This window comes from Coregonus clupeaformis, chromosome 1, assembly GCF_020615455.1.
Source record: "Coregonus clupeaformis isolate EN_2021a chromosome 1, ASM2061545v1, whole genome shotgun sequence".
Taxonomy (NCBI): Eukaryota; Metazoa; Chordata; class Actinopteri; order Salmoniformes; family Salmonidae; genus Coregonus; species Coregonus clupeaformis.
In genome coordinates this window covers 83061795-83089051 of record NC_059192.1, presented here as the reverse complement: position 1 = coordinate 83089051, position 27257 = coordinate 83061795, and the positions used below count along the sequence as shown (strand labels likewise).

At 40.3% G+C, this 27257-nt stretch overlaps 1 protein-coding gene across 1 annotated transcript in view; it reads right to left on the bottom strand.

Moving 5' to 3' along the window:
• Positions 1-27257, bottom strand: part of LOC121575262 (CUB and sushi domain-containing protein 1-like) — a 190404-nt gene that overhangs the window by 53329 nt on the left and 109818 nt on the right. Inside the window, exons 30-39 of the mRNA XM_041888234.2 lie at positions 21640-21744; positions 13500-13618; positions 13208-13277; positions 12972-13088; positions 11626-11835; positions 9903-10091; positions 2757-2934; positions 2071-2216; positions 1661-1741; positions 364-477 (exon numbers count right to left, since the gene is read on the bottom strand). Coding sequence (XP_041744168.2) covers positions 364-477; positions 1661-1741; positions 2071-2216; positions 2757-2934; positions 9903-10091; positions 11626-11835; positions 12972-13088; positions 13208-13277; positions 13500-13618; positions 21640-21744 — 1329 coding nt within the window. The remainder of the gene's footprint in view (positions 1-363; positions 478-1660; positions 1742-2070; positions 2217-2756; positions 2935-9902; positions 10092-11625; positions 11836-12971; positions 13089-13207; positions 13278-13499; positions 13619-21639; positions 21745-27257) is intronic.

Here is a 27257-nt window from a genome sequence, read left to right as displayed (position 1 = left end):
TGACAAAAAAAGGTTGTTGTTTTTTTTTTACCAGGGTGATACACACAACTTTGAATCAATGCCTAATAATACTGTAGTATAACGGAGTCATCATAACGATGCAAGGAAACAAGGATCTTGGCAAGTAAGCATTTCACTGTAAGGTCTACACCTGTTGTATTCGGGGAAAATGTGACAAATACAATTTGATTTGATTTGGATAGAATGTCAAAGGGCAGCAAACTGACATGCTTGTAAAAGCAGATAAAATAAATCATTTATTGGAACAATCTGAGCTGAAAGTTCACCTCCTGTTATAACTTTCCAAGGAAAAAAAAGATAAATAAAAATAATCAGAAAAGGCCGGTCAGAACATTCTCTTACCTTCACAAGTAGGCGGAGGACTCTCAAACTGGAGATGAGAGTTGAGCTTACAGGTAAGCTCACTGTTGCCTACCAGGGTAAATCCAGGGAAGCAGCGATACTTCACAATGTCTCCTGGACAAAATAATTATTTCATACATCTTATAGCAGATGTGACATTATCAACATCTGATGGAAACCTACATTGGATGTTAAGGTTATGTCTCTAGAGACAATACCAACAGCTATATTACATAACAGCCTGTGTTATAACCGGTGTTGTGTTCGAGACCACCTAAAGTGAGACTGATTCAAGACCGGAACAAATACCGAGACCAGGAGCGGGCGAAGGGTCCAAGACCAAGTCAAGACCGAGACCTGAAAAAGGTGAGTCCAATTCAAGACCATGATTATAATTGTGTCAAATCATCACCATATTAAGAGGTCAAAATGTCCAGTATTTCTGTTTTCATATTTCAGAAGAACATATGGATTCTTTAGACATTCAGAATGGTGAGAAAATGCATGCTGAGGGCAAATAGAGAGCCACTCATAAATTACCACTAACCCGACGAGGTCTATAATAGATAAAAAGCCATGTTACAGCTTCCCCCGGACTCCCCTTACTAATGAAAAGTGTGCAACTTTCAAACAATGTCCCCCACTCTTCCCTACCAGCGAATCAAGGAAATTCTGATGAGCGCGACAAAGTTTGAGAATATCTTTCAACGAAAGTAAAGGACAGTAGGTAACTAATGTTATAAGAAAAGTAGGAAGCCCAGGTTTCAATAGGCAATAAGATATTAATGTGTCATGAAGGAGTGTCGACATTTGGCCTGGCAAAGCGGTTTTATGGGCTGACTGAATGGGAGCTGATAATTATGAGTTTTTCACTCCGCTGGTCTCGATTGGTCTCAGCAAGAAATTAAGAGTTCTCATTGTCTGAGACCGAGCAAAAATTTATCTGGCACCGAGACAAGACCGAGACACTCAATATGTGTCTCGAGACTGGACTCGAGACCAAGACTGGTCTTGAATACTACAACACTGGTTATAACCCTAACATGGTTGTCCAAAAACTGCAGCATTAGTGACAATATGTATGTAACACATTTCAATTCAATTTCCCCTTCAAGCCTGAGCAAGAATGAGGTTCACACTCCACCATGGTACAGTATACCCTCTTTGATTCAAAGTCACATAGGAACATGTTTGAACTGAAACAAGTAGCGGATCACTGCCTGACATTCCACTGCAACTAATAAATGATGAATGTGTGGATAACCCTGTGTTTATCATCTCCCTGGTGCACACTAACCTATTTCATAATCTTGATCTTCATATACTATTTCAGCTTCTTCCACTGTCGGGGGAGGTGGGCATTTCTTCAGGCGATAGGCTGGAGGAGAGAAATAATAAGTATTTTGCCAAACTCTGTTTGCAAATGATGGCTACAACATAGAGAAATGATTCCTTAAATCACATAATTGTATCCATTTGAAAAACATCATTATCAAATATGTCACCCGCATTGATAGGTTATAAAACAAAATAAAGGGATATATAAATACAAACTGCTACACTAAAATTGACTACACTTACCCGAACTCATAGTAAAAACATGAGAATACTTTATTTCTGATATATTTTTAAACAGTGATTCAGCAAGCCTTAACAGCATTCATTGCATTTTAGCTACAACATTTTTGATTTGGAAGAGAAACTAACCATGGAAATTGAGGACAAAGAATCCACTTGTGGAGAAGTCACTGTGAAACTTGATAAGGACCTGATTGAAAGAACTGTAGGCTGACTCTAGCGCCGTATTACCACTGAAAATCCCAAGTTGTGGGTAGCTCTGCTCAGGGCCATCCCTGGAAGAGACCAGAAGACATTGAAAATGCATTACATTTATAACGCACATGTTAAATAGTACAATAATGTCCAGCATTTCAGTGTGTCTTGGTTGAATTGATTTGTTCTCAAATCTATAGCAAGATTTGTGCTCACTTTCATATAAAAGCATTAAATTACAGACTGTGTTGAATGAAAAAGCTAAAAATGATGACTTTACAGACTCCTGGCCTCTTTTAATGGCTTCGAATATGAATAACTTATATAACTCACAGAGGTCTGTATTGTGACAGAAAGTGTGTATTTTCCCCATTGATATACAGTGTTTTAATCCACTCTCGAGTGACGCAAATTATTCTATTGTGACATTCAAGTGCATCTTCACTAGTAAAGGGAGTTAAGGCAACATGCACTGTACAGTAATATGATGATTTGTTTCCTGTCTTGCTGTATTCTTAGTATATCTTCCTATGCTGTGACGTAAATGGTAGTTCTTAATAGAAAATACATATCAGCCAATGATTAACCGATGGGCGTTGGGAGAACCATTAATCCCTTACCATACAGCAATGTAATCCGTGACAGGCTCCGTCTGAAGCAGGGTGAAGTTGATGTAAATGCCATGTCCATGTGGCACGATGATAAGCCAGGTGCAGTCCTGTGAGTTAGGGTACTCATTTGGGTATTCGGGCGAGAATATGGTGCCATTCTGAGCTGTCATGTTGTAGCCACATGGCGCTGCAGTAGAACGGAAAAGGGAGCAGTATCATCACAGAGGGTATGTGTAGCATGTAGTGGGAATTGATGTTAAGTGGATTGGTCTCGGTAGCTTTGCTTGGCTTTGTCTGCTAACAATTTAAGAGCATTACTTCACCAATTGAACCTTCATTTCAAATATTTGTCTGTAAATTCTGTATACTGTACTACTTGCAGATGAAATATGAGCAGCAATCATGATAGTTTTGACTGTGTTGACAACAGAGTAAACCTCACACTTTATTGCACTATCATGGTGTCTCTTCCTGTTTTCCGGGATTAGTAAATTCTGCACATTGAGCTTTGAAACTAAAAAGGGATGCGGCAATGACTTTAGATACTTCAACAAGAACCGAACACACCAAATACACTGCAAAAACACAATACCCTGATGCTGAAAAGTGTGGTTGAATGAGGGACCCCAAGTGGGATTATATATATATTTTTTATATACTTAAATTATACCTTATTAACATATTTTAAGTATATTTAAAATAATCTAAATTGGAACATTTATTGCATTTAATGTCAATTTTAGTCGTATTTTATTAGCATTTAAGTATATTAACTACACTTAAAATGATCTAAATTGGGACACTTTTTTTGTTCTTAAGTATATTCTTAGTATAGATAAAGAGCAAAACAAATATACTTCGAATACACCTCAGGAACATATTATGTATATTTCTCATAAATTATAATTATTAAAACATATATATTTGAATTCGAATTCCTGTATTTTCTTTTTTAAATAGTGTATTTATGCTGTGTTTCAAGTATACTTTTACAAATACACTTCTACTAATTAAGCACATCAGCTATTGTAATTAGCCATGTAAAGGTTACCTTGATTGACCAAGGCATCTTCTCAGCCAATGTTAACATACTATTTAGAAAGCGGATGTAGCTGGAGCAGCAATTTACAAGTAACGCTTTTGAGAACTGTGCACCATTGGCATTTCACACTTTAGTTATTCACATTACGGTAATAAGTTAACATTTCAATAAAATGTAATGTGTATTTAAAAGTACAACATTATTCAGTTTGAAAATGAACATCAAAATATTAGAATAAGCTAAATATGAGGAACACTATCCTATTATAAATCAAAACTTCAGCTGCAGAAAAGGATGCTGGGTAATATGAAAATGTTTGTGCTCATGCGTTTTTGAAAGTATACTTTAAATATATTTAGTAGACATTTAAGTTAAATATACTTTTTTGAAAGTATACTTACCGGTAAGTATATTTTCTTGAGATATGTGCATGTTTCCTTATGTGGAATAAATGATTATTATCATGGTCCTCTGTAGCTCAATTGGTAGAGCATGGCACTTGTAACGCCAGGGTAGTGGGTTCGATCCCCAGGACCACCCATACGTAAAAATGTATGCACGCATGACTGTAAGTCGTCTGCTAAATGGCATTATTATTATTGTAAACTTTCTCTGCACTCTTCTGAACAGGAATTCAGAAAGTACTTCAAAACTCATTATTGGCACTGAAACTACAGTGCCTAGCAAAAGTATGCATATCCCTTGGAGTTCTTCACATTTTATTGTTACAAAGTAGAATTAAAATTGATTTAATTGTAATTTTCAACACAAAATACTCTGTCAAAGTGGAAGATTTCTATATTTTTTTTGTTGAAAAGATTGATAGAAATGAAATAACTAAAATATAGTCATTGCATAAGTATTCAACCCCCTGATTCAATATACTGTATGTTAGAAACTCCTTTGGAACTGATTACAGCTGTGTTCTTGCGTAAGTCTCTAAGAGTTTTACACACCTGGATTGTGCAATATTAGCCCCTTATTCTTTTCTTAATGCTTCAAATCAAATCAAATAAAATAAAATTTTATTGGTCACATGCGCCGAATACAACAGGTGCAGACATTACAGTGAAATGCTTACTTACAGCCCTTAACCAACAGTGCATTTATTTTAAACAAAAAAGTAAGCAAATAACGCGGAAAAACACACATAATAGTACAATTGGTTAGAGGGCTGTAAAACGGCAGCCATCTTCTTCCGGCGCTGTTCAATCTCTGTCAACATGTTGGTGTGCATTGCTACACAGCAATTTCCAAATCTTGCCATAGATTTTCAAGCAGATTTAAGTCAAAACTGTAACTTGGCCACTCAGGAACATTCACTTCTTGGTAAGCAACTCCAGTGTAGATTTGGCCTTGTGTTCTAGGTTATTATCCTGCTGAAAGGTGAATTCCTCTGCCAGTGTCTGTTGTAAAGCAGACTGAAGCAGGTTTTCCTCTAGGATTTTGCATGTGCTTAGCTCCACCCGTTTATTTTTTATCCTGAACAACTCCCCAGTATTTGCCGATGTCAAGCATACCCATACCATGATGCAGCCACCACCATGCTTGAAAAGAAGGCGGCAGTTACTCAGTGATGTGTTGTGTTGGATTTGACCAAAACATAAGGCTTTGCATTTAGGCCCAAAGTTTTTTTCCTCAGAATACTTTAGTGCCTTGTTGCATACAAGATGTATGTTTTGGAATATTTGTATTCTGTATAGTTGTATTATTCTTTTAACTCTGTCTTGTGGAGTCACAACAATGTTGTTGATCCATTATCAGTTTTCTCCCATCACAGCCATTGAACTCTGTAACTGTTTTACAAATCACCAATGGCCTACTGGAACATCCCTGAGCAGTTTCATTCCTGTCCTGCAGCTCAGTTCAGAAGGACGACTGTATCTGTGTCTGGGTGGTTTAATACATAATCCACCGCATAATTATTAACTGGACCATGCTTAAAGAGATATTCAATGTCTGATTGGATATTGTTACCGATCTACCAATCACTACCCTTTTATGAGGCTTTCGAAAAGGCTCCTTGGTCTGTATTTCAATCTGTGCCTGAAATGCATTATTTGACTGAGGGACCTTACAGATGTTGTATGTATGGGGGACAGAGGAAGGGTTAGTCATAAAAAAAAAATGTCAACCCCCAATATATCACGTGATTTGTTAAGCCACATTTTACTCCTGAACTAATGTAGGCTTTCCTAAACAAAGGGGGTGAATACTTATGCAATGACTATATTTTAGTTATCAAATTTGTATTAATCTTATTTATTTATTTTTTACTTTGACATTACAGAGTATTTTGAGTTCATTGTTGACAACAAATGACAATTAAATCAATTTTAATCCCGCTTTTAACACAACACAATTTCAAGAAATACAAGGGGTATGAATACTTTTGCAAGGCCCTTTATACTTATAGTGTACTTGATCACTCACAAGCAGAGTTTCACTCGAAATAAATCAATGCTTCATGAATATACTAAATTACAAATGAAGCATATGGAATTGAAGTACAGTTTTAATGTGTGTTTAAGTTTAATGATAGTGAACATATAGTATACTTTAAGGCTGAAAACCAAGGAATTTAAAGTACACTTTTAATAAGTGTATTAAAGGTGTGATGATAGTATATTTATAGTATACTAAAAGACTAAAAAAACAAAGAATTTAAAGTACACTTTTAATAAGTGTATTAAAGGTTGATGATAGTATATTTATAGTATACTAAAAGACTGAAAAAACTATGAATATAAAGTACACTTAAGTGTGTTGAAGTGTAATTATATTATATTTATCGTATACTTCAGATACAGTGCCTTGCAAAAGTATTCATCCCTCTTGGCGTTTTTCCTATTTTGTTGCATTACAACCTGTAATTTAAATGGATTTTTATTTGCATTTCATGTAATGGACATACACAAAATAGTCCAAATTGGTGAAGTGGAATTTAAAAAATAACTTGTTTCAATAAATTCTAAAAAATAAATAACGGAAAAGTGGTAAGTGCATACAGTGAGGGAAAAAGGTATTTGATCCACTGCTGATTATGTATGTTTGCCCACTGACAAAGACATGATCAGTCTATAATTTTAATGGTAGGTTTATTTGAACAGCGAGAGACAGAATAACAACATATTAAAAAATTCCAGAGAAACGCATGTCAAAAATGTTATAAATTGATTTGCATTTTAATGAGGGAAATAAGTATTTGACCCCTCTGCAAAACATGACTTAGTACTTGGTGGCAAAACCCTTGTTGGCAATCACAGAGGTCAGACGTTTCTTGTAGTTGGCCACCAGGTTTACACACAACTCAGGAGGGATTTTGTCCCACTCCTCTTTGCAGATCTTCTCCAAGTCATTAAGGTTTCGAGGCTGACGTTTAGCAACTCGAACCTTCAGCTCCCTCTACAGATGTTCTATTGGATTAAGGTCTGGAGACTGGCTAGGCCACTCCAGGACCTTAATGTGCTTCTTCTTGAGCCACTCCTTTGTTGCCTTGGCAGTGTGTTTTGGGTCATTGTCATGCTGGAATACCCATCCACGACCCATTTTCAATGCCCTGGCTGAGGGAAGGAGGTTCTCACCCAAGATTTGACGGTACATGGCCCCGTCCATCGTCCCTTTGATGCGGTGAAGTTGTCCTGTCCCCTTAGCAGAAAAACACCCCCAAAGCATAATGTTTCCATCTCCAGGTTTGACGGTGGGGATGGTGTTCTTGGGGTCATAGGCAGCATTCCTCCCCTCCTCCAAACACGGCGAGTTGAGTTGATGCCAAAGAGCTCGATTTTGGTCTCATCTGTCCACAACCCTTTCACCCAGTTCTCCTCTGAATCATTCAGATGTTCATTGGCAAACTTCAGACGGGCCTGTATATGTGCTTTCTTGAGCAGGGGGACCTTGCGGGCGCTGCAGGATTTCAGTCCTTCACGGCGTAGTGTGTTACCAATTGTTTTCTTGATGACTATGGTCCCAGCTGCCTTGAGATCATTGACAAGATCCTCCCGTGTAGTTCTGGGCTGATTCCTCACCATTCTCAATCATTGCAACTCCACGAGGTGAGATCTTGCATGGAGCCCCAGGCCGAGGGAGATTGACAGTTATTTTATGTTTCTTCCATTTGCGAATAATCGCACCAACTATTGTCACCTTCTCACCAAGCTGCTTGCCGATGGTCTTGTAGCCCATTCCAGCCTTGTGTAGGTCTACAATCTTGTCCCTGACATCCTTGGAGAGGTCTTTGGTCTTGGCCATGATGGAGAGTTTGGAATCTGATTGATTGATTGCTTCTGTGGACAGGTGTCTTTTATACAGGTAACAAGCTGAGATTAGGAGCACTCCCTTTAAGAGTGTGCTCCTAATCTCAGCTCGTTACCTGTATAAAAGACACCTGGGAGCCAGAAATCTTTCTGATTGATTTTTGTTATTCTGTCTTTTACTGTTCAAATAAACGTACCATTAAAATTATAGACTGATCATTTCTTTGTCAGTGGGCAAACGTATAAAATCAGCAGGGGATCAAATACTTTTTTCCCTCACTGTATGTATTCACCCCCTTTGCTATGAAGCCCCTAAATAAGTTCTGGTGCAACCAATTACCTTCAGAAGTTACATAATTAGTTAAATCCGGGTTGGGTTATAAAAAAATATCCGAAACTTTGAACATCCCACGGAGCACCATTAAATCCATTATTAAAAAATGGAAAGAATATGGCACCACAACAAGCCTGCCAAGAGAGGGCCGCCCACCAGGTTTGTTGTGGTGCCATATTCTTTCAATTTTTGTATAATGGATTTAATGGTGCTCCGTGGGATGTTCAAAGTTTCTGATATTTTTTTATGAGATGAGACTAAAATTGAACTTTTTGGCCATCAAGGAAAACACTATGTCTGGCGCAAACCCAACACCTCTCATCACCCCGAGAACACCATCCCCACAGTGAAGCATGGTGGTGGCAGCATCATGCTGTGGGGATGTTTTTCATCGGCAGGGACTGGGAAACTGGTCAGAATTGAAGGAATGATGGATGGCACTAAATACAGGCAAATTCTTGAGGGAAACCTGTTTCAGTCTTCCAGAGATTTGAGACTGGGACGGAGGTTCACCTTCCAGCAGGACAATGACCCTAAGCATACTGCTAAAGCAACACTTGAGTGGTTTAAGGGGAAACATTTAAACGTCTTGGAATGGCCTAGTCAAAGCCCAGACCTCAATCCAATTGAGAATCTGTGGTATGACTTAAAGATTGCTGTACACCAGCGGAACCCATCCAACGTGAAGGAGCTGGAGCAGTTTTGCCTTGAAGAATGGGCAAAAATCCCAGTGGCTAGATGTGCCAAGCTTATAGAGACATACCTCAAGAGACTTGCAGCTGTAATTGCTGCAAAAGGTGGCTCTACAAAGTATTGACTTTGGGGGGGGGTGAATAGTTATGCACGCTCAAGTTTTCAGTTTTTTTCTTATTACTTGTTTGTTTCACAATAAAATATATTTTGCATCTTCAAAGTGGTAGGCATGTTGTGTAAATCAAATTCACCCCCCCCAAAAAAATTAATTTTAATTCCAGGTTGTAAGGCAACAAAATTGGGAAAATGCCAAGGGGGGGAATACTTTCGCAAGCCACTGTATACTAGAAAAATACATCTCGTATTTGAAGTATATTATTCAATATTTTTGTATAGTTAAGTATACTGTAGTATACTGTAATATATTAAAATATACTTAATTTTTTCGCTTGGGACGACTCTGAGAAATCTTTGGCGGTATTGATTGATTAAGCCTTTGCCAGAACGGTTAGAATTTGTTTTCTCAATTCAGAAGCAATTTAGAAGACGTCCCAGTAGTGTGGGTCTTAACTGGAGCAGTTTTCAAAGGCAGTAATTAGAGTCAGTTTATGGAAACACTACCATTTTTTCGTACAGAGTAACAAAACAGAACTTCACTTCAAGAGCATTACGAGGATTAAATAATGGCTGGATAGAATTTTCATATCTAGTGTAGGGTTAAACACTTCCTAACAAATACATTCTCAAAGAGTTTGATAAACTGTAAAGCAAAGAAGTCATTGATGCATTTGGTAAAACATCTGAAATATATCATATTAACTCATGCTCACCCTCACACCGGGGAAAGGGATGATTCCATTTTCTGTTGATTCCATGTTGGCATGTGAGCACAGGATGTCCAATCAGAACGTATCCAGGAAAGCACTCAAAAGTTATTGACTGGCCAGCATTGTAGTCATTATTAATTATATATCCGTTAGGGAATTGAGTAGGGTCTTGGCAATTCTGCAATTCATATGCTAAAACACGAGAGAGAGAAAGAGAGAAAGAGAGAGAGAGAGAGTGAGAAAAAAAAAGGTGAGGTTACACATAATTCTTATAACAGGAATGTACGTACATACATCATAACAAAATAAAAACAGAATTGAACAAAACATTTTCAAACTAATTTTGTGGTCTCTCCACCACAGGTGACTCATCCCACTTAACCTTTTGAGACAGTACTGGAACACACATGCCACCTGTCAGACACATTTCCACAAAATGTCACTGTGACATGTCTATTTCAAGCATATGCCAACAACAAAGAATGGCCATCAGGAAACCATCAAGCTTTTCTATTTCAACCTAAAAATACATCAACGTTACTCCAAAAGCTAATGAAGCTTGATAAAGCTGATAATTGACGACCGCATTCACATTTCTTTTTTTAATACAATTAACGTTGCCTGATGACTCAAATTGAATTCTTCCGCAGTTCTATGTTCGCTACAGGCTTCAGTCTGAGAACGCCAAAATGAGGGGTGTTATATAAAAGTAATCAGTGTTTGGATCATCTCTAACCAATCAGAGTATCAACGCCAATGAATACTTTTTAAAACACTGCTTAACCCACGTGTGTTCTGGCTCTGGCCCAACCCATCGGTTTCTGGGACCAATCAGAATGGTTAGAATGTGTTTGCGTTCTAGAAATCTTCGGGTAGGTATTCAGATCCAGACTCATTGCGGAGAAGAAACTAACGTCCGTGGGCGTGGTGTAGCGTTTGGCCGGAGAAAGAAGTTTGGGTAGCCAGGCAACAATGAACTAGCCTGTAAGCAGCAATTGCTAAATTAGATGTGGTATTCTAGCCATGTGGTTGTTTGTTTGCTGAGAGGAGAGGAGGGAAAGCCAGAATATGAACCCTCTGGCCTAGAAGTGGGAGAAGAAGACATACAGGGTTATCTCTTGTAAGGTGGAAGCCATGCACTCAACATCTAAATGCCACTCTCCATTGATTCTGAATGTTTTCTCCAGGCGGGAGCAGCCACATAATGGAGTAACCTCTCAATGATCCTGAGAGGGCAGATTCTCAGATAATTTAACTGACAGGCACTTAAGTCCTTGAATCTGACATTCCATCTATTTTGTATTTAACATTTAATCACTTTGAGTTGCGTCCTAAAAAGAAAGCTAGAGCATGTTTACATTTAAGTCATTTAGCAGACACTCTTATCCAGAACGACTTACAGTTAGTGAGTGCATAAATGTTTCATACTGGCCCCCCGTGGGAATCGAACCCACAACCCTGGCGTTGCAAACGCCATGCTCTAGCAACTGAGCTATACGGGACCATATCAACAGAAGATAGATAAAAACGGTGTCGATGAGGATTTCACATCAGTCTTTTCCATAGACTGTTTTCCAGATATGGCACAAAGGCCCCCAAAACAATATTCAAGTACCAAAATTGTCAATTGAAACCAATAGAGACCAAGCTCTTTTAGAAGAAACTGAGCTAGACGGGTAGGGAATACACTGTTTCACATGGTTGATCAAAACAGAGTATACCTCACCTTCGTAGGCCAGTTTGAATCCCTGCCTGTTTTCGGAGTGGTCACTGTAGAAGTGGATAACGGTCTCATGTGTTGTACTCAGCAGGTTGGGCGGCAGCTGACTTCCGCTGAACTGTCCAATCAGAGAGCTGCTGTGCTGCGGCCCATTTCGCACCTCTAAAAAATCATGGTTGTCTTCAGAGGAGAAGTTGAAAAACTGAATATGAGCACCTGTAAAACACAGAAACATTATATGAGATATACTGTAATCAAAACATGCATTAAAGTGTTAAATGGTTCAAGTCCCATTAACCTAAAGTGTTAACTGTTAACAAAAATTGTGGCATGTGGACATGTGTTGTAATCATTTAATGCATTTAGCAGACATTAACATGGCTCATTTAATGTGGTTTATTTTCACCTTTTGTGCTAGCCTATTTTTGTCAAGCTACATCATGTCAGCATGTTGAGAGAAACTATTCAACTCATAATTTGTTATGATGGTAGAAATGATTCCGCAATTTAACATTGAGATCAGCTCATGTTTTCCAGGGGAAACACAGAAGTGGGAAATGAATATAATCCATTTCAGTGTGTTTTTCTGGTAAGTTGTGTTCTGTTAGTCCAAGGGTGGGCCAAGGCCTAATGCTGGAGGAAAGCATTTGCCACTTGGTGATGAATGGGACAATCCATTGAAGGATGATCATGTAGTTATGTATCCATATACCGCTTTCTTACAATGTTTTATTCTACCCACTCTGTCCTAAAAGCTGAAATCAGCATCTGCCAAAAAAAAATGTGTCTTATAAATAATATTGGGCCCTGTAAACAACACAAGCTTATGCATTGTTGGTATACACACAGTACAAAATGATTGTTTTTATTCTTACTTGGAGTGGTTGCTTGATAAGGCAGAAAATTGCTTTAGGATATCTCGATGTGTTACAATATTTTTCTTAGGTTGGGTAAAGAAAAGTATTTGTGCTCAGAGGCAAGCCTGAATAGCTTTTTAAATCACACACAATTACCTAACATCTGGAATGGTTACTTTGTTCTGGAGTCATTTGAACTATGAAGCACCACCAATATGTGGGCTGCAACCAACAGCTCTCTTGTAAATTGCTTTACGGATTTAAACTGACAGCAAAGGTCTAAAAATTGAGATAAATAAAGCAAGAGGAAAACTAAAGGGTGACCCGCTATCCATTTTCCTAAGGACTACCTTTTGTTAGTTCCAGGCAGAGATGTGAATCACTAATATATTTAAAAATGAATAAAAACATAATATAAAAAATAAAGCTATTATCGCTGACCTTACTAACATTAGCCATGGCTTCTTATTATCGTTATCATAGCAGGTTCCTCACCATATCCAACTGGTAAGAGAATCCTCCATGTACAGTCCAGGTTACCAGGGTAGTTGCCAGGGAATCCAGGACTTAAAATAACATTGGTCAAGTCATGTACTGTTCCACCACACCTTGCTGGAAAGGAAAATGCACATCATGCGTGGTACACATTGTAAAATAGTGCAGACAATGAATAGCACTGAAACTGTCAAAAAGAGCCTTGAATGTGACAATTTCAAAGTAAAAGTTCTTACCAATGCAGAGTGGGGGAGGGTAGTTCCAGCGCCGCACGGTCCCTGGCATACATGATATATGGGAGTGGCCCTGGAAAATAGTTTCCCAGCAGAAGTAAAGGTAGGGGGTTTCTCTCTCAGCACACTGAACTCAGAGACAAATCACTGTTTGCCTCTGTTGCTGAGTTTACCTTGCATGCACATGTGACCCAGCACACATCTCTACAGATTTACTTATCGGATAAAGCTTAGCACTTTGACATAGCAGTGGGAATACAGCACACGTGATTTTCTAAAAGGCAGAAGCTCTCACCTGCAGCATGTATCCCGGTTCACAGCTGAATGACACCACTTCGTTGACCATGTACCTGTCCCCTGTTTTGATCCCGTTGGCAGGCACCATCGGCTCCGGACAGGTGGTGAGACCAACGGCTGGATGAAGCAGAGAGAGAAAACAGGTGTCATCATGTCTGGTTAGATAGAGTACTTGATATTGCACATCACAAGAATGTTTGGTCTTCATTCCTCAGTTTGGTGATCATGTTTTGAGACTTATGTTTCAGAGTTGCACAGTAGTTATCAAAGCTGGAGCAACAAGAGGCAAACACATTGGAGAGTATTGCAAAGCCAATTGGATATGATTATTGAATGCTGTGAACAGGCTCTAGTATAGTAGTGCCGTGTAGCTCAGTTGGTAGAGCATGGCGCTTGCAACGCCAGGGTTGTGGGTTCGATTCCCACGGGGGGCCAGTATGTAAATGTATGCACTCACTAACTGTAAGTCGCTCTGGATAAGAGCATCTGCTAAATGACTCAAATGTAAAATGTATAGCCTATAGCTAATTAAATAGAGAAAATGTATATTGGTTTTGTCATAATGATTTTGTTAAGTTTTGTATATTCAAATAACATTTGGATCAAGGGCGAAACAGTACAGACGGGCGTCCTCCACTGATTTTTTGTTGTTGACATTTTAAAACGTATTTCCTGTAATTCTACTTATTATGCCTCTGAGGGGTATTTTGAGGGGTATATGGAGGGGTATTTTGAGGGTTATATGGAGGGGTATTTTGAGGGGTAAATGGAGGGTTATTTTGAGAGGTATATGGAGGAGTATTTTGAAAACACAGTATAAGTGAATAAGTGGAAGGCCGTCCAACCCCCAAAATAAAACAAAAAACAGATATGTTTTGGGGAAAACAGCTAACTTTCTGCATTTCAACACATTTGGCCATGGGGCAGAGTGAAACTTTTACAGATGTTTAAAACGGATGAATAAGTTAATATTGCTATTCTACACATTTTGTCATGAGTCTAAAAGAAAATGTTTCTGTTTTATAGCTTCTCATGCTATTCTTCACAATTTGCCATGAGGATGAGAGAAAACGTTGCAGTTTTAAAGTAACTGTCCAGTGAAAATCTCACTTTTAAAAGTTCATATTCTGTTAACTCATACCAAAACAATGTTGTTGACTCATCCATTACTCGATTTTGTGGCCAATGCATAAATTGGAGAAAAAACACTTAAAAAACCCCACCTCAAACAGACCATTTAAAAAATGAGGAGGATAAGCTGGCCACTCAGCCACACCATTCCAACACAGAAAATATGCTTTTTAACATAATTACAATTTTGGGGAAGGAAAAGTATTTCACTCATATTGTAATTAATTATTGGTCATATTTCATAGAAATCTAGAAACACTGGACAGTTACTTTAAAAAGGTTGACTTGAAAAAAAAAAAAAAAAAAAAAACAGCTTTAAACTGTATAACTGTTTAATGCACCATCATTCCAGGTCATTTAATGCTTAAAAACAAAACAAAAACGGATGAATAAGTTATTTGGCTACAGAAGTGCAATTTCTTACTGATCTTTACAGATCCGTCCAAAAGCAAATCCTTTGAAATGACGTCAACACATACTGGAGGAGTTACTAGCTAGCTACAAGTGGCTAGCTTAGCTAACGAACTAGCTACAGTACGTCGGTCGGGGCGCGCATTACCCCGAGTGACATAACGATGAACCACCAAAGGCACACCCCATTTCTGTTTGAAATTTGAGAAAGAGGAGGAGTTCAAATCAAATCAATCAAATGTTATTTGTCACATGCTTCATAGTCAACAATTGTAGATTAACAGTGAAATGCTTACTTATGGGTCCTTTTCCAACAATGCAGAGTTAAATATAAGATAACAAATAAAATAAAACATTGAAATAGTGACACAGTGAATAACTAATAAAAAAATATATATAGGGAGTAGAAAATAACATGCTATATACAGGGAGTACCAGTACCGAGTCGATGTGCAGGGTACGAGGTCATTGAGGTAGCTATGTACTGTACATATAAGTAGGGTTAAAGTGACTAGCATATGTGGTGAGTGTGAATGTAAGTGTGTGTGCGCGTGTGTGTAACAAACTGTAAGTCTCTCTGGATAAGCGCGTCTGCTAAATGACTAAAATGTAAATGTAAATGTGTGTGGCGTCAGTATGCACATGTGTGCATGTTATGTGTACGTGGGTGTATGTAGTGTGTGTGTGTCTGTGTGTACTGTATATGTGTGTGTTGGGGTATCAGTGTAAGTATGTGTAAGTGTGTGGGTAGAGTCCAGTGTGTGTGCATAGAGTCAGTGCAAGAGAGTTAGCGCAAAAATGGGTCAATGCAGGTAGTCCGGGTAGCCATTTGATTAGCTATTTAGCAGTATTGTTTAGAAGTCTTATGGCTTGGGGGTAGAAGCTGTTCAGGGTCCTGTTGGTTCCAGACTTGATGCATTGGTACCGCTTGCCATGCGGTAGCAGAGTGAACAGTTTGGCTTCGGTGGCTGGAGTCTTTTGCAATTTTTTGGGCCTTCCGTCCTCTGACACTGCCTGGTATAGAGGTCCTGGATGGCAGGGAGCTTGGCCCCAGTGATGTACAGTACGTGGACTGTTTTTCGCGCCCAAAGTCGACCACTAAAGCAAATTTTCTGCAATTCTACACATTTTGCCATTGCTTATGACGTGTTCATATGCTATCTGGGGGCCCCTGACCTCCAATAATATATATTTTTGATTTTAAAGAAATTATTGGTGGGACACGAATCGACCTGTTCTGAATATTGGGGGGGGGACATGTCCCCCCCATCCCCGCGGCAATTTCGCCTATGATTTGGATGGATAAACCCACAGTCACAGGAAGGTAATGCTGATAAATGACTACAGTTGGGGTACCCAGGTGCACAGGGTATTGAAGAAATTATGAAGCTATAAGTGCCATTTGTGCTGTGTAACCTTTGTCTCTATGCTTTTGAATTTAGAACGCTAAAACAGTATTGCTAAAAAATCTGAAAACAGCATAACCACTGATCAGCGTTATGCAAATACATATTGTAATTAAACATCTTTAAAACATATTTCAGTAGGTTAAAACTGTACACACTGCAGTATGAGACAGTGAGAGAGCATGTTGCCATGACAACCACATTAGTCAAGCCAATGAAAGGAGAACCTGTATAAATACGCCTTGTTTGGATGTACGACTCAGCAGGTGGCACTGTGCCGTTGTGAGTGTGTGTAAAACTGCGTCATTGTTTCTCCTCCTATCAATAGCAAAGCACTTTCACCTACAATGCTTAGGCCTACAATACCAAACACAAAAAAAGCAGACAGACAGTCACACTGCTAATGTGTAGGTAAACTGTTTCAAACAGGGAAGCCCAAATGGCTCTGGGGGGATGGGGTGAGCCTATGGAGATTAAACATTAGCTTTGGTTCAAAGAGAATTCACAGCAGAATTCGGAGCAAGTTCCTTTCAATAGATTTTAAGGAGCATGTGCTCATGTTCAGGAGGGGGTGAATGGAGATTAATACAACTGATGAAAAACCGGTTGAACCACAAAAGTAAAACTGGATATTTCTTGAAATGCTAAGGCATCAGAACACTGGCTTATACCAAACTACTAGCACATCATTTATTTTGATCAATATCACTTGTTAATTCCAATTCCATCTAGCTGACACTCACATTAAACATACCAACCATTTTAAATGTTTTTCTGCAGAATAAATCAATAAAATGCCTCATGGCCATATTCTCTCAGATGATAAATGATAACCCTTGAGGGGGAAAAACCTGACATTTTCTCCACAACCACAATAACAGAGGACTGATCCAGGCAGGAATTCAGCCTTCAAGATCCAGAAAGTCGAACATTTGATACACTTGTCTCGTCACCCGAGCTCTAACTAATTCACCATCTTAATGTGTGATCAAAACACGTGCCATGAATCTCCCAACTGCATAATAGCTTTGGCACTTTGCAAGTACTGTGCACAAGACAGATTCAGTCTAGGATCATTAAGATGCAGCCACAGTCATCCGATGCTAAACATTTAGAATGAACCTAAAAGTCAATGACAGCCATATCCGTGCAAATATAACAAGCTCCTCTCCTTCTGACAGAAAGTCAGAAAGCTTTTTCTTTTTAATGATATCTACTTTTACAGTACATGTAGCTCTGAAAATAAAAGCAATTGTACAGTGTATGTCCTTTACATACATTTATTTCCCCTCTTCTGCAGAACATTGCAGAAATGGCATGGTTTTATAAGGCATAACGCTTCCAGGAAGACATCCTGACAATTATGTGTATTAATATTCGAGAGAATTGGCAAAGAATATATACTAAATTGGCCTAAACCATCTTAATTTGGAACATCCTGACATTCTCAGCATGTCTTAGTTTTGTCCAAATCTTTTAGCAAGGCTGGCTGATATTTTTTGCCCAGCATTTGCACATGCCGCCTTGGTCTGAACCTGCCTGTTCTGCGTTCTTTTATCTTGATTTGACCAGGTCATTCTCATTAATACATGTAACAGCGACCTGGAAAGGGAAGTGTTGCTATGGAGAGATGAAGGGTTAAACAATTCAATTCAAAGATAGATCATTTGGTTGCTGTTGCCATGTAAGAAGGAGGTTCCAGGTTGGCAATTCAGCCATGATTCAAAGGTTAACATGCCTAATCTAGCATGTTGGGTTGTGTTGTGGGGCATGTACCCACTGGACACAGACGTCAATTTAATGTGAAATGACATGGAAACAATGTTGATTCAACCAGAGTGTGCCCAGTGGGTAGTGACCAGAAGGAGTCATGACCTTCGTTAAATATCTCCTCTCCATATACAGTTGGGTCTGAAATTATTGACACCCTTGATAAAGATGAGCAAATATGATTGTATAAAATAAATAATTAAAATACTGAACTATGTTCAGTTTCCTGGTTAGATCTACTGTATATCACAAAACACACTGGCTGCACATAGGGGCTATCCTTCTAAGTGGAACTGAGAGAGGGGAAATAGACAAATTGGTATCCCACTGAGAGGACTTAGAGATAGTGGCAGAGGAATTGGAGGTGTTAAGAATGAATAAGGTGAAATGGTATACATCAGGACATGCCACGGCAGCTAAAAGGCACTGTTTCTTCTGTTAAGACAGAGCCAGATGAGGCAAGCGGACACAGAGACAGAGGATCTCTGATGCTATCAGTGTCCACACAGCACAGATTGGGAGCCCATTTCAGAATACAAAAGAGGAATTCACATCAGGCTCCAACCAAACTAAGAGGTAGTGGTAAAAATCTGTCTCCAACCGATCTAAGAGGTAGTGGTAAAATTCTGTCTCCAACCGATCTAAGAGGTAGTGGTAAAAATCTGTCTCCAACCGATCTAAGAGGCAGTGGTAAAAATCTGTCTCCAACCAATCTAAGAGGCAGTGGTAAAAATCTGTCTCCAACCGATCTAAGAGGCAGTGGTAAAAATCTGTCTCCAACCGAGCTAAGAGGCAGTGGTAAAAATCTGTCTCCAACCGATCTAAGAGGCAGTGGTAAAAATCTGTCTCCAACCGAGCTAAGAGGCAGTGGTGAAAATCTGTCTCCAACCGATCTAAGAGGCAGTGATATAAATCTGTCTCCAACCGAGCTAAGAGGCAGTGGTAAAAATCTGTCTCCAACGGATCTAAGAGGCAGCGGTAAAAGGTGGAGACATCAAATTCTATCAGCCAGTTTTCTTTGTATTTATTTTTGGTTTAACAACATTTCGGTTGTAGCCTACTTGTTGTACATTGATGCACATTTTTTTTGTTTGTTGTTTAAATCTTCCTGACATAAAGGGAAATGTCATCAGGCCTGACAAACATCTTAATGAGATGTACACATTCATAAAACATTGTGATCAACATCAAAATCTTAACAATTTAGGATCTGAATGAGAACAGAGGTTGGCACTTCATCTAGCAACAAGGGTCTGTGTATGTGTAGATTATGTATTATTTGATCCTGCTAAAGTACATTGGTTTATAGAGCACAGTAGAGATTCAAGAGGGGGCAATTCTTTGGTCTACTGTCTTTTGTTGTCCGATTGAAAGTAGTTGAGAGGGATGGCATCTAAAGGCAAGCTGACAACCTTCCAAAGGCTATCATTTTCCCATAGACAGATTACTGTATTCAAATCAGTCTTACTCAGTAGGCTCCAGTAGGGAGTTAATAGACAGGTGGACAGAATGCCAACTATGATGACAGCTTTGGTTACTTTTCTAAAGCTTTTACATATGTCGAAAATACACAAACCTCACCCAGAGCTGCTTAATTCTGCACATAAAAAAAGTAAAATGCCCTGTTGAGAGCTTTCGATCATGATCCTTTTAGCTGCACTGTAGGTGATGCTACTAAACTCAGCAAAAAAAGAAACGTCCCTTTTCAGGACCCTGTCTTTCAAAGATAATTCGTAAAGATCCAAATAACTTCACAGATCTTCATTGTAAAGGGTTTAAACACTGTTTCCCATGCTTGTTCAATTAACCATTAACAATTAATGTACATGCACCTGACACTAACGGTAGGCAATTAAGGTCACAGTTATGAAAACTTAGGACACTAAAGAGGCCTTTCTACTGACTCTGAAAAACACCAAAAGAAAGATGCTCAGGGTCCCCGCTCATCTGCGTGAACATGCCTTAGGCATGCTGCAAGGAGGCATGAGGACTGCAGATGTGGCCAGGACAATAAATTGCAATGTATGTACTGTGAGACGCCTAAGACAGCGCTACAGGGAGACAGGACGGGCAGCTGATCGTTCTTGCAGTGGCAGACCACGTGTAACAACACCTGCACAGGATCGGTACATCCGAACATCACACCTGCGGGACAGATACAGGATGGCAACAACAACTGCCCGAGTTACACCAGGAACGCACAATCCCTCCATCAGTGCTCAGACTGTCCGCAATAGGCTGAGAGAGGCTGGACTGAGGGCTTGTAGGCCTGTTGTAAGGCAGGTCCTCACCAGACATCACCGGCAACAACGTCGCCTATGGGCACAAACCCACCATCGCTGGACCAGACAGGACTGGCAAAAAGTGCTCTTCACTGACGAGTCGCGGTTTTGTCTCACCAGGGGTGATGGTCGGATTCGCGTTTATCATCGGAGGAATGAGCGTTACACTGAGGCCTGTACTCTGGAGCGGGATCGATTTGGAGGTGGAGGGTCCGTCATGGTCTGGGGCGGTGTGTCACAGCATCATTAGTCTGAGCTTGTTGTCATTGCAGGCAATCTCAACGCTGTGCATTAAAGGGAAGATATCCTCCTCCCTCATGTGGTACCCTTCCTGCAGGCTCATCCTGACATGACCCTCCAGCATGACAATGGCACCAGCCATACTGCTCACTCTGTGCGTGATTTCCTGCAAGACAGGAATGTCAGTGTTCTGCCATGGCCAGCGAAGAGCCCGGATCTCAATCCCATTGAGCACGTCTGGGTCTTATTGGATCGGAGGGTGAGGGCTAGGGCCATTCCCCCCAGAAATGTCTGGGAACTTGCAGGTGCCTTGGTGGAAGAGTGGGGTAACATCTCACAGCAAGAACTGGCAAATCTGGTGCAGTAAATGAGGAGGAGATGCACTGCAGTACTTAATGCAGCTGGTGGCCATACCAGATACCGACTGTTACTTTTGATTTTGACCCCCCCTTTGTTCAGGAACACATTATTCAATTTCTGTTAGTCACATGTCTGTGGAACTTGTTCAGTTTTTTGTCTCAGTTGTTGAATCTTGTTATGTTCATAGAAATATTTACACATGTTAAGTTTGCTGAAAATAAACGCAGTTGACAGTGAGAGGACGTTTCTTTTTTTGCTGAGTTTACATACCCACTACATCCTTGTTATAAACAAGGGCGCAGAAAAAGAAAAAAGAGAAAGATAGAAAGTGAAGGGGGGTAGAGAGAGATAGAGAGAGTGAAAGGGGGAGGGAGAGAGAGAGTCAAAGAGAGTCTAAGAGAGTCTAAGAGAGTCTAAGAGAGTGTATAAGCAAAATGTAATTTGCAAAGGGGAAATCTTGTGGATTCCTTTTTGTTCTTCACAGGGGTAGAGAGTATGGAGATAATGAACGTGGCACGATGAGACACACTGTACTCACTTTTGTACTCAAGGTGGAATCCAGCGGCAACAACACTGATATCACTCTGGAAGTGAAGGTAGAGTTGGTTGGAGGTACTGTTCAGCAAGGCTGGAGCAGTTGTACCTGAAATACATCACAGAATAAATCCATATTCATCTCACTGTTGAAAGAAGTTCCATTTGCACTACTGATTATATATGGATGCTCTCTTGAGGATTGGTTTGTCAAATGACTACAGTTTATATTGATGGCCAAAACAGAATAAGGTGAACAGCTGTTTGCTATTCTATGGACTTTTTTCCTCCATTATAAAATACAATCCTTTTTGGAAGTCAACCAAAGGAAAAACATGGGAAAGGGAGGACGAGGAATACAAAATATGCTGAAAAGTTCAGACAGAAGGTGATCATTGAAGTTTGTCGCTGATCTTCAGTAAGAACTGATCTCCCAGGGGAGAGCTCTCATCAAAGGCTTCCAAGGTGCAGTCAACCATCTGACCACTGAGAGGGGAAAAGTACAAGTTAAACACCCACAACTGCTGAAAGACGATGCCAAGAGCTTACCCATGATGTTGCACAACGATTTAAGTCAATAAGTCATCGTTTTAGTCAAAGTATGATACATTTGGGCTTAAAGTGGAAAATCTGAAGTGGGACATTCATGGAAATTCATGTCAATGCCGTATCTTTTCCTATGAGATGACGTACAAATACTTTTCAGACTACGTTTCGTTTCAGGGCTGGGTTTTATTTGAAAGTTACCACCCACCAGCATGGCATTGTTTATTAATCAGAAACACCTGCAATGTTCTTCCTCTTCACGAGTCATGACTGAGCTGAGACAAACAGCCTTTCGATGTCCACTTGGGCACCTGAGCCATGGAGCAAATAAAAATTATCATTATCCATTGGATAATTGGTCAAGTTTCACTTAATTTCTTAGCTTGTATTACAAAATATACAGTGGGGAGAACAAGTATTTGATACACTGCCGATTTTGCAGGTTTTCCTACTTACAAAGCATGTAGAGGTCTGTAATTTTTATCATAGGTACACTTCAACTGTGAGAGACGGAACCTAAAACAAAAATCCAAGTAATTAATTTGCAAAAATCCAGAGACGGAACCTAAAACAAAAATCCAAGTAATTAATTTGCATTTTATTGCATGACATAAGTATTTGATACATCAGAAAAGCAGAACTTAATATTTGGTACAGAAACCTTTGTTTGCAATTACAGAGATCATATGTTTCCTGTAGGTCTTGACCAGGTTTGGACACACTGCAGCAGGGATTTTGGCCCACTCCTCCATACAAACCTTCTTCAGATCCTTCAGGTTTCGGGGCTGTCGCTGGGCAATACGGACTTTCAGCTCCCTCCAAAGATTTTCTATTGGGTTCAGGTCTGGAGACTGGCTAGGCCACTCCAGGACCTTGAGATGCTTCTTACTGAGCCACTCCTTAGTTGCCCTGGCTGTGTGTTTCGGGTCATTGTCATGCTGGAAGACCCAGCCACGACCCATCTTCAATGCTCTTACTGAGGGAAGGAGGTTGTTGGCCAAGATCTCACAATACATGGCACCATCCATCCTCCCCTCAATACGGTGCAGTCGTCCTGTCCCCTTTGCAGAAAAGCATCCCCAAAGAATGATGTTTCCACCTCCATGCTTCACAGTTGGGATGGTGTTCTTGGGGTTGTACTCATCCTTCTTCTTCCTCCAAACACGGCGAGTGGAGTTTAGACCAAAAAGCTCTATTTTTGTCTCATCAGACCACATTACCTTCTCCCATTCCTCCTCTGGATCATCCAGATGGTCATTGGCAAACTTCAGATGGGCCTGGACATGCGCTGGCTTGAGCAGGGGGGACCTTGCGTGCGCTGCAGGATTTTAATCCATGACGGCGTAATGTGTTACTAATGGTTTTCTTTGAGACTGTGGTCCCAGCTCTCTTCAGGTCATTGACCAGGTCCTGCCGTGTAGTTCTGGGCTGATCCCTCACCTTCCTCATGATCATTGATGCCCCACGAGGTGAGATCTTGCATGGAGCCCCAGACCGAGGGTGATTGACCGTCATCTTGAACTTCTTCCATTTTCTAATTACTGCGCCAACAGTTGTTGCCTTCTCACCAAGCTGCTTGCCTATTGTCCTGTAGCCCATCCCAGCCTTGTGCAGGTCTACAATTTTATCCCTGATGTCCTTACACAGCTCTCTGGTCTTGGCCATTGTGGAGAGGTTGGAGTCTGTTTGATTGAGTGTGTGGACAGGTGTCTTTTATACAGGTAACGAGTTCAAACAGGTGCAGTTAATACAGGTAATGAGTGGAGAACAGGAGGGCTTCTTAAAGAAAAACTAACAGGTCTGGAGAGCCGGAATTCTTACTGGTTGGTAGGTGATCAAATACTTATGTCATGCAATAAAATGCAAATTAATTACTTAAAAATCATACAATGTGACTTTCTGGATTTTTGTTTTAGATTCTGTCTCTCACAGTTGAGGTGTACCTATGATAAAAATTACAGACCTCTACATGCTTTGTAAGTAGGAAAACCTGCAAAATCGGCAGTGTATCAAATACTTGTTCTCCCCACTGTATAATGTACAGTGAGGGAAAAAAAGTATTTGATCCCCTGCTGATTTTGTACGTTTGCCCACTGACAAAGACATGATCAGTCTATAATTTTAATGGTAGGTTTATTTGAACAGTGAGAGACAGAATAACAACAAAATAATCCAGAAAAACGCATGTCAAAATGTTATAAATTGTTTTGCATTTTAATGAGGGAAATAAGTATTTGACCCCTCTGCAAAACATGACTTAGTACTTGTTGGCAAAACCCTTGTTGGCAATCACAGAGGTCAGACGTTTCTTGTAGTTGGCCACCAGGTTTGCACACAACTCAGGAGGGATTTTGTCCCACTCCTCTTTGCAGATCTTCTCCAAGTCATTAAGGTTTCGAGGCTGACATTTGGCAACTTGAACCTTCAGCTCCCTCCACAGATTGTCTATGGGATTAAGGTCTGGAGACTGGCTAGGCCACTCCAGGACCTTAATGTGCTTCTTCTTGAGCCACTCCTTTGTTGCCTTGGCCATGTGTTTTGGGTCATTGTCATGCTGGAATACCCATCCACGACCCATTTTCAATGCCCTGGCTGAGGGAAGGAGGTTCTCACCCAAGATTTGACGGTACATGGCCCTGTCCATTGTCCCTTTGATGCAGTGAAGTTGTCCTGTCCCCTTAGCAGAAAAACACCCCCAAAGCATAATGTTTCCACCTCCATGTTTGACGGTGGGCATGGTGTTCTTGGGGTCATAGGCAGCATTCCTCCTCCTCCAAACACGGCGAGTTGAGTTGATGCCAAAGAGCTCAATTTTGGTCTCATCTGACCACAACACTTTCACCCAGTTCTCCTCTGAATCATGCAAATGTTCATTGGCAAACTTCAGACGGGCCTGTATATGTGCTTTCTTGAGCAGGGGGACCTTGCGGGCGCTGCAGGATTTCAGTCCTTCACGGCGTAGTGTGTTACCAATTGTTTTCATGGTGACTATGGTCCCAGCAGCCTTGAGATCATTGACAAGATCCTCCCGTGTAGTTCTGGGCTGATTCCTCACCGTTCTCATGATCATTGTAACTCCACGAGGTGAGATCCTGCATGGAGCCCCAGGCCGAGGGAGATTGACAGTTCTTTTGTGTTTCTTCCATTTGCGAATAATCGCACCAACTGTTGTCACCTTCTCACCAAGCTGCTTGGCGATGGTTTTGTAGCCCATTCCAGCCTTGTGTAGGTCTACAATCTTGTCCCTGACATCCTTGGAGCTCTTTGGTCTTGGCCATGGTGGAGAGTTAGGAATCTGATTGATTGATTGCTTCTGTGGACAGGTGTCTTTTATAAAGGTAACAAGCTGAGATTAGGAGCACTCCCTTTAAGAGTGTGCTCCTAATCTCAACTCATTACCTGTATAAAAGACACCTGGGAGCCAGAAATCTTTCTGATTGAGAGGGGGTCAAATACTTATTTCCCTCATTAAAATGCAAATCAATTTATAACATTTTTGACATGCGTTTTTCTGGATTTTTTTGTTGTTATTCTGTCTCTCACTGTTCAAATAAACATACCATTAAAATTATAGACTGATCATTTCTTTGTCAGTGGGCAAACGTACAAAATAAGCAGGGGATCAAATACTTTTTTCCCTCACTGTATGTGCCTTTAGAAAATATTCACACCCCTTGTTCGTTGGGAGCTTCATGAAATGGGTTTCCATGGCCGAGCAGCCACACACAAGCCTAAGATCACCATGCGCAATGCCAAGCATTGGCTGGAGTGGTGTAAAGCTCGCCGCCATTGGATTCTGGAGCAGTGGAAACGTGTTTTCTGGAGTGATGAATCACACTTCACCATCTGGCAGTCCGACAGATGAATCTGGGTTTGGTGGATGCCAGGAGAATGCTACCTGCCCGAATGCATAGTGCTAACTTTAAAGTTTGGTGGAGGAGGAATAATGGTCTGGGGCTGTTTTTCATGGTTCGGGCTAGGACCCTTAGTTCCAGTGAAGGGAAAGCCTTCCCAGAAGAGTGGAGGCTGTTATATGCCCATGATTTTGGAATGAGATGTTCGACGAGAAGGTGTCCACATACTTTGTCTCGCATCCCTCCAATAGAGTTCCAGACACCTGTATACTCTATGCCAAGGTGCATTGAAGCCATCTGGCAGCTCGTGGTGGCCCAACGCCCTATTAATACACTTTATGTTGGTGTTTCCTTTATTTTGGCAGTTACCTGTAGTTAGCTAGTTAGCTAGATAAGGTTAGCATGCTAGCTAGCTACAGTGACAACTGTCAGTGCCCTAGTATTGTTTCTCCACTACACGTGGAAATCACCACAACGTTTCCATCCCCAATTCGTGAATATGTATTAGGAGCCATACGTCATTCTTCGGAGGTGGAACCTAAATTAGCATTTCCTCTCTAGGACAGGAATTACGTCGAAATAGGGGCGGCAACTTCCTCTCGAGGGTGCCTTTAAAAAACTATACAGAGCTCATAGGAAGTTATCGGGGTGGTAGAGTAATTACTTAGTGATATCCTTTGTTTTGGGATGATATCCTTTGGCTCAGGCTGCTGAAAATCGGAGCATAGTGTTCACTATGTGCAAGCAAACATGCTGTTGAAAAAGAGCCTATGTGCTGTTATATAACCTGAAACAGTGTCATTCATCACTTGTGTCAAACTTTATAATAGCAATAAATCTCTGGTGTCTTTGGCATCGGTCAGTTTAATAAAGAAATGTTGAAACTCCCCTGGGCAGATTAAAGATACAGTAACATATTCTGTTGATACACCAGTTCACTAGCAGGCTTCTATATTATGTTCAAACCCCAGCTTACAAATTATGTGACATAGTTAAAGAAAACGATAACTGTTATGCTTTTCAACACTGTCAAACATATTACATATTTATCCTCCGATCGAGCCATCTTCACAGGTTTTAGACCTATGCTATGAGATAGCAAAATAACCTTTACTCATTCATGACAAACTGTTGACTGACCAATTACAAACGTAGTTTATATTCAATCACATTAATTAATCTGATTAAATTAATAATGCTCTCCTGGAAAATACTGACTTGA